The sequence below is a fragment of the Limulus polyphemus genome, unplaced genomic scaffold (assembly GCF_000517525.1).
Source record: "Limulus polyphemus unplaced genomic scaffold, Limulus_polyphemus-2.1.2 Scaffold393, whole genome shotgun sequence".
Lineage (NCBI taxonomy): Eukaryota > Metazoa > Arthropoda > Merostomata > Xiphosura > Limulidae > Limulus > Limulus polyphemus.
In genome coordinates, this window is record NW_013666003.1 from 26,413 (window position 1) to 38,632 (window position 12,220).

General features: G+C 30.9%; 1 protein-coding gene across 3 annotated transcripts in view; it reads left to right on the forward strand.

Moving 5' to 3' along the window:
- Positions 1 to 12,220, forward strand: part of LOC106457921 (RNA binding protein fox-1 homolog 1-like) — a 55,662-nt gene that overhangs the window by 20,651 nt on the left and 22,791 nt on the right. For 2 of the 3 annotated variants that reach the window (XM_022384006.1, XM_022384005.1), the window contains exon 4: positions 1,950 to 2,042. The exons of the other annotated variant lie outside the window; for it this stretch is intronic. In XM_022384006.1, the coding sequence (XP_022239714.1) occupies positions 1,950 to 2,042 (93 nt within the window). The remainder of the gene's footprint in view (positions 1 to 1,949; positions 2,043 to 12,220) is intronic. 3 annotated transcript variants of the gene reach the window in all.

Sequence of the window (12,220 nt, forward strand, 5' to 3'; positions counted from 1 at the left end):
GCCACTTTATTCCTCGGGTTTTGTGGACAAGAACACAACGTTGTTCCAGGAAGATGGAGCACCGTGTCACACTGCTAGAAACACCCAAAAGAGGCAGGAAGAAAATGGTATCCAGAAGTTGCCCGGGCCGAGCCAGTCTCCTGACATGAACCCCATCGAAAACCTCTGGGCCATACTTGACCGGCAAGAAACAACCAAAAAAGAAAAACAACTTCGAAGAGCGATTTACTCCAAGTTTTGAAACAAGAGTGGGCGAAAATTGCACAATCTAAAATTGACAAGATGATTCTCACAATGCCCCAAAGGATCAACGAACTCCACGAAGCGAAAGGAAGATCTACTAGATATTAGTTAAATTATAAATATATCAATTCATGTGAATATGACTGAAAAATTTAATTTTTTCTGAAAATGTGGTGTCTATTTACTTGTGACCATGATGTGTATATATATATATATATATATATCTACACTCTTGTTTTTCAGTGGATACTAGGTTTTACATACAAAGTTCCAACTGGTCAGAAATGTCACCAACGTTACAATGTGTTGTTATTGAATGTGATTATACTTGAAAGAGTGTGAGATATCTCTGTTATGGAAATACACATACACAGGGAGGACAGAAAGTTTAATGACTTCCATAGAATTTTTTTTCACAATATAATATTAATTTTTTCACAATTATTTAATTCCTCAATGAATTCTTCTAAATTTTTTCACAAGTATATATTTATTTTTCAACAACATAAGTACACATTCAAAACATTTTATGACAAGATTTAAACTTTTTGGTACCTCCCTTTGTACAGTGTTATGTTTGTTGTTTGCAAGTGTATCCTTTTTTTTCAGGGCATTATGATATTCACTAACAGGTACCAGTAGTTTTCTTCCAGTTCCTTCTAATCCCATTCTCTCCACATTACGTATTATTTTCTTTTGCATAAAAGCATGAAAAGGCATGCAATAAACATGCAAATGCAATTCTTTAACTTATAAACCAGAATAAGATTATAGTTTATTGAAACTGTACATTATTATGCCTTGTCTCTCTATTATTGAATTTAATTTAATAGAAAGCAAAATATTTCTGTTTAGATAGTGCCATCTATTGTGGTAAAATCAAAATGTATTTCATATTCAACATTTTATATTTATTGACTATTACATCCTCATTTTTCATATCTAAATAATAAGGATGTTATAAAATATTAATGGAAATTTAAGTTATAATAAAATCCAGACTATTTTGTTTCTTAATTATTTAAAATTTGATTATTTACTTTTTGAAATTAGCGTATTTGCTCAAATTTTTGTTTTCATGGTAGTAAAAATTGTTGTGAAAATGCACAAAAAATTTTAATCGTGCTGTTCTTTTATGGTTTCTGTTCATTTAATCACTTATTTTGGTAGAGAAACCTTATCTTTATAATGATGGCTTATGTGATAAATAATTGTATTTATATTAAAATAAAGTTTGTTTTTTTCCTAACTCAGAGATGTTTATATGGACCACCTCTATAATGTTTTAAGGCTTTTAATACAAAAAAAAAAAATTATATGTATATATATATATGTGTGTGGGTATATGTATACATATATATATATAATTACTTTGGTCATACCAAAATGTAATGCACTGTATTTTATACATAAAAACAACTTTACCACCTAAATCTTAAAGAAATATTTCCTATTCCAGGAATCCCTTAAGCTTATTTTTTAAATTTCCTTTTCTTAACATAATGTAATTTCTGAGGAAGTTGTTTAAAAATGAACCTGTCAACTGACCAGTAGTGGTGCATGCCTGAGAGGGCAGCTTTTATCTGACTTACATCACTGAGAAGTTTTAATATCTTTATTCTTTGTCTTTACAGGGCAAGTTATGTTCAAGTGCACGGATATTAATTAATGCATGTATTTTTTTCTTGTTTGTCTTATGCATGCAGGGATTCGGTTTTGTAACATTCGCAAGTAGCGCGGATGCTGATCGTGCACGAGAGCAATTGAACGGCACCGTGGTTGAGGGACGCAAAATAGAGGTGCATGATTTTTTACCTTTGTGATAGCACTCACTGTCCTAACATTATGCTTAGATAGAACCAATCAGCAAAGAAATGTCCATCCGGAAATTAGTCATATCTTGGAATTATAAGCTCAAAAAATCACGTACATGTATGTAGATAACATGTAGAATTGGATTGAATGAACCATCTAGTTAATCATGCCTTTGAAATAATAAATTTTGATATATTGTGTATATATATCTGTGTATTCGTTTTATAGAAACAGTAGTTCCTAGTTAGAAAACCGGGGAAACTGAGACCCTTACTCACTCTGACATAGTGGAAAAATTATGGTTAATTATATTATTTACTTCAATTTTGTTCCTTTAATTTTGCATTAGGCTGTATCATATTTTCTCAGTTTGTAATGAATTAATCCAGTTGTGTGGGTGTTGGCATATCATGTATACTTGTATGTAATTGAGACACATTTAAGCTAGCTGTTTTGTTTATAGTTGGAGAGTGTGGTTTATTGACTTATATAGCTGGAAATGCCAGATGTTTTTTATGCCACATTTCTCTTACTTGTTAATCGCACTGCTTGAAATAATTAAGCACGATATTTCTACGTGAACCTTGATTTACCTACTGGATAGACATTTCTTGTGTTGATGCTGCTGTTAAAGTAGTTTGTAAGAGTCATAAGTATGTGTGCATTTCCTTTTTTGTTTGATTTTTAAGCTAATTATTTTACTTAAAATCTCTCAAGTTGTGCTCTTTTATCTTTTATCAAGGATAACGTGACACAAACCTAAACAATTGTTATTCAGGAAGTGTAGGGGCAGGTAAGATAAAGCTAGAGACAGTTTTTACTTATCCATAATATTGCTGTCAAAATAAAAACATTTTCACACACAAATACAACTGCATGTTATGCTTATAGAGTGTAAGCAGCTAATAATAAACATTAAAATTACTATACTGATATCTATGTAGTCGTGCAGGTTTTGGAAGAACATTTTAAAATATAGTATGCATTCTATATTCATAACCAATATCAAATAGTATCTGATTTTGGAGATTGTTCCATTTAAGTTAGGAAATATAGTGGATATACAAACAATAATGTTTTGTTTTTTGTAATAAACAAATTTAATTATATGTCTTTCTTTTTAGGTCTTTTTTTATAGCATATTATATTTTCTTACCACTTGGTTCTAGCAAACTATTTGTGTATTATCTTATTTTTTAAGTGCTAAAACTCAACTGATAGAGATTCTAATTAAGTTATATAAAATGGAAGAATGTAAATGTTCATTTTAAGAGCAGGAATTAATGGAATTATAATAAGGATCATTCATTGTACTTAAACATTTCAAATTGATTAGAAACATAGATGATATTTTACTGCTATGTAGCTAATATGTTAATAATTCTTATATAGGTTATGATTTTTGGTAATGCAGTTAGGGCTAGAATATTGAGTTATTTTTGCCTGTTTCAACATTTAGTATAAGAAACTGAGTAAAAACATTGAGTGATATCATTCATTTTCTATGTAAAATACACAAGACATCACAACAGTAATTAGTGAGATTAATTGCAACACTTGTGATATCTTTGTTTAAGAAAGCTATAGGCACACAAATAATTTTTTTGTGTATAATTAGCTTACAAAAACGTGTTTTTAAAAGGTGATGGGTCTGTGTCCCCATCAGTAATACTAGGGTTAGTATATCATCTTCCTTTACTTAATGATTTTTAGTGTTATTTTGTCCTATCTGTACAATCATAGATTTGTTGGACTTAAACTGAATGATAAAGTTAAGGAAGTGACAAACAAGGTGATATCAAAATTTTTAAAACATATTATGCCAAATAACAGACACTAAAAATTTTCAACCTATTATAGCGTATGAAGATGTTAAGAAATCTGCTCTAAATATAGCTGTAATCTCTAACTTTCAATTCACATTAATATTCTAAGCTTCATGGACTAAAGTTCTAAGTAGAAATCTCATCATCCAGTACATTAAATATCTGTTGTACCTCAACTAATTTCAGGGAATATCCTCATGCAGGCTAGTCTTGACCACCTGAGTGGTTTTATTCATGACTATGCGACTATATATGTATAGAGAGAGGTATATAAAGCCACTAAGTACCTCATAATAGTAATCTCATCATGTATCATATATTTTTGTAATGTTCATTGATTAGTTTTTGTGGAAACACTACTCTACCCTACACAGGGAAAAACTCATGACCTGCATCTTATGCTAGTGTTCTTTCAGCTGAGCTATCTAGACTACAATTGCCAGTACATAACTCCTACCTTACTCATTACATATTCTTCACAAGTAACATAACATAACATAAAATTTAAGGATATCAAGAGACCTGTTGGTCCACCTAAGTCATCTCCTCCACTAAATTAAACTTTAAAATAAATATAAAACACTCAAACCTAATCCTTGTCATTCATTTAGTAAAAATAAATCTTCTGCATCCATAAATCTCAAGGAAACCCATTCTACAAGCCAACCACTCTGTTAGAAAAATAAAACTATCAATTCTCTTAACATTTTTAAACACCTCAATCAGACATCTTTTAACTTTTCTTTTTTTAAGAGAAAACAATTTCATACATCTTAACATGCCCTTGTATGACAACCTATCCATCCCAGGTACCATTCTAGTAGCCCTCCTGTGTACGATTTCCAACAATTCAATATCTTTCCTAATGTAAGGAGCCCAAAACTGAACACAGGACTCTAAATGTGGCCTAACCAGTGACGTATACAATGAAATTATAATATCTTTAGACTTGTATTAAATATTTCTGTAGATACAACCTAAAATTCTATTTGCTCTGCCTCTAGCAACAGCACACTACTTAGATGACTCAAGAGACTAATTATTCAATCAACCAGAAGACCAATATTCTTTTTTTTTTCATAACACTTAGGATTATTCCCCTCAAAATCATACTTATAATTCAAATTATGATATTCAAGATGCATTACCTTGCATTCATTATAATTAATAAACCATATCCATATATTTGCCCAACTCATCACACAATTCAAATCCTTTTGTAAAGCATCAGCATTATCTTCAGAGTCAGAATCACCCAAAACCTTGACATCATCAGCAAATTTAAGTAATTTATTGACCATTCCTTCATCTTTATCATTGATGTAAATTTATCCAGTTTGGCTGAAGTCCATTTATAACAACAACCTTCTGCTTTCCTCCATCCAGCTACTTTTCTATCTAATGAGGCAAATTATCTCTCATACCCATAAACATAAATTTTACCATGCTCAAGTACACATTGCATGCTAATTGCAGTGATAAATGTTTGTGGAAATACTACTTCACCCTGAGTAAGGCTTAAACCCAGACCTCCAGCTTGCATTAACACTCTGCAATTCGAACTGAGCTCTCAGGCAGACAACTCCTCCTCCTTTTATAATTACATTCTCTATAATTAATCATATTTCTCATCATGCTATACATTTTTCATATTTTGATTACAGAATCCTTACAGGATATTTAATTTATGCTCATATTTTAAGATCAAAGTTAAAAATCTATGGCATACTCTGCAAATTCAAGCTGGTCAGTTCTATATATCAGATACTTTTCAAACTTTATTTTCTAAGCCAAAGTTAACACCATGTATAATTCTCAATCTGTAGGTATCAATTTCCTACCAGTCTCTGAATGTATCAAATTAAGGTTTTCACAAATGTAAACTACATCAGTACTTCCTTGTGTTACTTATATCTTAAATGCATCTCTTATCTTCACATTTATTCTAATAAATACTAGACTTGGTTGATACATACTTAAATTTATCATACTGAGAAATCTTAAAGAGGCAAGAAAAGCTACTGTAAATTAGTCAGTTTTGAACCTTTCTTTTATCCAACAGAAAGGAACTATCATTTACAGATAATTGATTAATTGATGAACTGGTAGTGAGCTATTTTAATGTTTAGTATTATATGAACAACGAAAGTAAGTAAATATTTTGATAATCAACAGTTTAAATCACTAAGAGATTGCTTTTATAATGAAAATTTTGTTATTGTATATATATAATCATTTTATAATGGTAAGTTATTTTAAGTGTGGTTATAACTTAAATAAGCACAGATCCTTATAAAGACTCACTCAGCAGTCATAGTGTTTGACTTCACATTTAAACTTGATGTTTTGAAAAGTTTTATGATCTGTTTTCTATATGGTAACCTTGTTTTGTATATAATTTCTAATCATACATATTTTTTAATTATGATGTCATCCACAACAAATTCTTTTCAACAAATGTTTGTATGTATGTACACACATATATATAATTTATGCATAAATAAGTATCAAAGTATATTAATGCACTTGAAAATCCAAAGCTTTAATATTTTGGAATTGGCTAAATGTACATTATGTTTAAGCCAGTCACATTTTTTTTTAGTTTCTACAATAAAACAGCCACAATTTTTGTTATTTTATACAGTAACATATTTATAATTCCTAATTTCTGTGCTTATATGATGCTAAATTTACTCAAATTATGTTTTATGGAACTAAGTACACAGAACTGCCCAATTAAGCCAAGGATACAAGGATTTACCAAATATTTTCTTATCCAATTATCATCAACTGTGATCTCTTATTGGTTCTGAATCTATAAATTTGAACTTGGAACTATTTGAATTCGATGTAATCCTAATTCTTATGGTAGTCAGAACTCTTAAGTTTCTATCTTGAGAACATTACAAAAATTTCAGTTATGCACTCTTGGCTTAGTTCTAATCAATGTTTATGTGATTTAAAGACTTCAACAAACAATGGCACCTCTTAGGTGACCTTGAAACAAACAAAATATGCAGGATAATAAATATTTATATCATGAAACACCACTATATTATATAAATTTTACATAACAAATAGTTTCTATAATAATAATTAAGACTACAAACTAGTTTTAATAAACACATTTTTTATACTATATTTTATTTGTACCATCAAAAAATACATGTTGATTATGTGACTTAAAGGGATGTGGATGCAGGGCTCAAGAAATTATTGTTAATTTGAGGCATTATGGAAAATGTTAAAGATATGTGCTTCATTGAACACATTTGGGGTTTTGAACCACTACATATATAGGTAATCATAGGTGCTAAAGATTGGGTGGGAGAGAGATTTCAAAAGGAGCCATATTGTTCAATCACGTCAGTAGGCTTGCTCATACCCTTAGCTTTAAATAAATTTTTTCTGTTCACTCACTTATTATCATTTTTGTTTGACATGAAACTATATGTTTAAAGAAACATATAGTCTACAGTGCAGGAATAGTTATTGATAAGCTAATATTATTATGTATTAAGGGTTCTCTTAAGTCTCTTCAGTTAAATAAAAAAGCATTTGTAAAACAGGGTCTTGAAGATGTGAACTATATTTTATTAAAACCGTTTAATTAGGTGTAGATCAATTTCAGTTATGATAATTTCTCAGGCATAAAAATCCAAGTATAATTAATGCAACACACTCTTGTAACTATTTATGCCAGGTTCTAATTTTTTATTAGCCTATGTACTTTTTAACATATCCATTGCTTCTCATCAAATATAACCCAAAGAAGGACATCCAAGATGTAGCTGTTAATCAGTTGCACAGCTTAAAACAATCATGGTTGAGCTTGCGACATGCAATTAAAATACTTAATTTGATATAGAGTTGTAGTTGTAATAATAGCTCTGTCTAAATCTTTAAAATATTTTAATTGTATTATTGTAATTAAGTCTTGGTATAAGTTTTTTCTGAGCTATCATTATACATGTGTCACTTTGATTGAATAACACATTACTGATTATGCTAATAAAGATTAATGCGCTTACAGAATTACTTGTAATACTCCAAAATTTGTCTAAGCTGCCTATTTTAATTTTTTGAATGTTTTTAGGAGTAATATATTTAGTTATTGGTATATTTCTATTGAAGGTCTGTTAGTAGTTTCTTTGTATTGTCCATTCCTATGTGTGCATATTAGATTCAATAAAATAACTTACAGTGTTTTTCAAAACAAGCAGATATAATATTTTTATAGTGTCACATTCAGGTTAAACAAAATACATGTTAAGCTATTTATAATTATTTATAAAGTAATATTTTGATATCTATGTGAATTTATTGATGAAGGATTTCTCTTGAAACATTTAGTTTTGTTCAAACTATGCTCTATACATAACATATAAAACATTCTTGTTCCAAAAGGAATATAATTAATATATTTATGATATTTCCTTATGACTTTACCCATCTAGGTAACTATAAGAATAATCAAATAGCTTGATATTCTGTAAAGCTTAACTAACTGCTTGTGATTTGTAAGTATTGAATAAATGTTATGAATATTGTTATTAACAAATTTAATTTTAAATAAAAAGAGGGTAAGACAATTCTGTATTTTTTATTACTATTGAAGTTTGATGTTCTTATATTAAAGTAAGTGCTTCGTACTTTATCATTGATATTTACACAGCACAATATGTTTTTCAAAGTATTTTAGAAATGTTGAATGGATTTCGATTTAGATAGACTTACTTCTCAAATACTGAAAGCCTTTGCTTGTTCAGTTGTTTTCATGCTGTCAACAACCATGTGACGCATGAATGTTCTTGACACAATGAGGAGCATCCATTAACTAACCCAGAAGTCTTCATTTTCCCATCTTCCACATGAATTACTACATAATGATAAAAACCTTATAACCCTTTTTGGTATCAAGACTGCTTGAACCTACGTGTTTTTCTGAAATCATGAATTGCTACATAATTCACTTATATCAGCTATGCTTTACCACCACAGTTCAGATTTTCTTGTTCACAGTTGTCCTGTTAACATCATATGCTCTTATTCATATTGTGAATTTTGAATGTCATATTAAGTTTGAAGTTAATAATTTAGTTAATACTTGTGTATGGAATGCTTCAGTTAATACTTCTTCTAATGTGCCTATCAATGTCAGACTTCCTTCTGCTTTGGATACTTTATAACCACAGTCTTCTCCTGTATGCAAAAAATTTCTGTGGCTGCATTGTTGGCATTTATCAACCATTAATGTTGAGTCTTATGTGGGTATCTTTGACAAGTATCAGGTTCTTGTGGATGCCAATTTGATGGGTGATCAGCCCTTTTTTTTTCTTTCAGTAAACAAACTAGTTCTCTTGCACAGGCTTCTTTACATTCAATTGTTTCAGGAACAAGATTTGCTAGACAGTTCTAGGCCCAATACAGTTTCTACTGAACTTATTTCTCATATTTTTCAGGTATGTATCATTTTTAATCTTAATCCAATTTATATTACACCTGAAAGTTTTAGTGGTTTGTTACAAGATTGAATTTTGGAATCTTCCTTCTCGTCCTAACTTCAGGTCGAGACTGATGTTTTTAAAAATTGGTATCATTTTCAAATATTGTAGTCTTGCATTTCTCACTTCTCTGGCCTTTCAGTGGTGTGTTCTTTACCTATTCATTTCATATCTCAAACATTAGACCTTCAGATTCACACAAGTTTTTAAAAACTTGTGTGAATTTTAAATACTTAGTTCTTTCTAATATTTAAGACCTTCAGATTGTTTTTTATGGGTGGACTTTCTCCATCTTCTCATCAGTATTCCTACCTGTGTTCCATTATTATGCTTATCTTATGACTTTTCTCTCTGGCACATCATTAACTGTAAGGTATTGTAATTCTTTTGATTCAAAGGTGACTGCTTTATGTGTTTCTCTTTTAAGAATCAACGTTTTTCTTCAATGTGTATTACAATCAGTCTATTCATAGGTGTATCTAACTTATTCAACTTCATTTGATCTTCTTTTGGTACCACACATTCATACTCTTTGTAATTGCCCAATACTAGTGTAAAAGCTTAGATTATACAATTTTATAGTATATTTTCAATTAATATTAATTTTTGTAATTTAATACTCAACTTATTTCAGGTGTATCAGTTCTCAGTCTTTCTTATCAATCTGACTTCTGCTCGACACATCTTCACACTTGTGATCAAAACCTTTGATGACCTTCTATACTTTCTCAATATCTATTTTAATTATTACTTGGACACCTGACTTATTCTCACTTAGTCATCATTCCAGTCATTAGCTCATCTTCAATCCACCATCCTTTTAGTTTTTTTCTCTGGATTGGATTGTGCATGAGTCGAAGTCTCAGCTTTACCACCTCAATATTTTATGCATCTGGTATTTTGGTTGAACACATTTCAAAGAACTCTTCACTCATCTGTTATGATTTTGCAATCTCTGGAGTCCTAGGTACACCTACTTTTGCCTCCATTTTATATTCCAAAGACTTCCTAGCTGCTTTGGAAATGGTGGCTTCTATTTACAAGATGATTCCCTTTAGTCATGCTCATATGAGACACATTCAACAGGATCTTGCATCGTAATGGCATCTTTCTTCAGATGTGTTATCTTAGATAAATTCTATCTCTCTCTCTCTCTCTTGCTGCACTCATTTTCTGTCATTTTTAGCTCAATTTAGAGTTGCAAGTTTTCCTTTTATTCCACCTCATCCAGGTCTGCAGCTCTTCATAGATGCCTCTTTCAAAGGCTCTGAGTTCCTAGTTTCTTCAGAAATCAAAATCTCACATTAGTCTTTTTGGAATTTTGGGCAATTCAATTGCTTGTCAGGAGTTTCTACTCTTGTTACACCACCATTGTGTTTTAATATACAGAAATTTCTATAGTGATAGTGTATTTCAACAATTAGGAAGGAACTTGATCTCACAGGCTTTGTTGTTTTGTGGTCTATTTTCATTTTGCCTCCATTCTAATCATACATACATCTCTGAGCCTGTCATGGGCTAGGTGTTATGAACATTCCAGCACATTCTCTTTCCAGAAACCATCAGCTTCTCTAGCAGTGGATGCCTTGAGTCAGTTTTAAGATAATGTTTTTCTTTTTGCATATACTTTCCTCTTGATCCTTTTCCTTGAGTACTGGCTAAGATGAGTTCATCAAAGTCTCACATTTTCTTTATTGCTACACATTGAGTGGCTGGATCATGGTTTCCATGTTTTATCATTTTATTATTTGTGTTATCTATTGTAGGCCAGAGAGCTGCCACATTTGCCAACTTTAGATATTACAGAAGCCATGTTTTTTTTTCTGTTGCCCACTTTTTACTAATATTTTTGAGTTTTTTGCTTATTTCCATCATGAATTCCTAGACACTGTAAGGGATACATCAGCTAGCAACAACTTTCAGGAAGTTAGAAAGAGTACTATTAGAGTAAAAAGTAGTGAATTTAGTTATAATGAGTCTATTCTGTTGAGCAACAAATTTCAGCCCCTGGCTTCTGCAGATGAGGAACTATTGGAGGGAAGGAAAACAAAAGGGTCAGAGAAGGATGTGGATGATTAGGAGGTTATAGTTATAGGTGATTCCTTGATAAGGCATGTGGATAGAAGTTTGTGGGATAAATAGGGAGAAAAGAATCCAATTATGCTACCCAGGGGCACAAGTGGAGGATATAACTGACAGAGCAGGAGATATAATAAAGGGAGTTAGAAGAGATACAGTTTTTGTGGTGCATGTAGGGTCTAGTGGTGTAGGGAAAGGTAGGTCAGAGGAGCTAATTAATAAGTACAAGAGGTTGATAAAGCATTTAAAAAAAAAAAAGGCCATAACTTAATTTTGTCAGGGATACTGCTCAGAATTAACTGTGAGGATGGAGTTATAACTAGGTCACTAGGACTAAATGCTAGGCTTAGGTTAGTATGGTTTGTTTGCTAAGGCTATTAATTCAACTGTAAGGGGAGTTTTAAACTATGACTAGACAGTGGTGAGGGCCAGGAAAAAACTAAATGCAAAAAGAATAAGAGGCAGAGAAATGTTTAGCATTGGAAATGAGTATACATGTAGTTATAAGGGGAGGCTTAAATGTTACTATTGTAATGCTAGAAGTATAAGAAATAAAATAGACGACTTTAGAGCATTGGTAGGTATGGAAGATTTTGATATAATGGGAATAGCTGAAACATGGTTAAATGTACATGATTTTGATGACAGAAATTTCTTTGAAATGCAGGGTTACAGGCTATTTAATAGGGATAGAGTATTAAAGAGGGGGGGATGAGAGGCTTTATATGTAAAATGTGAGTAACATCCTGTTGA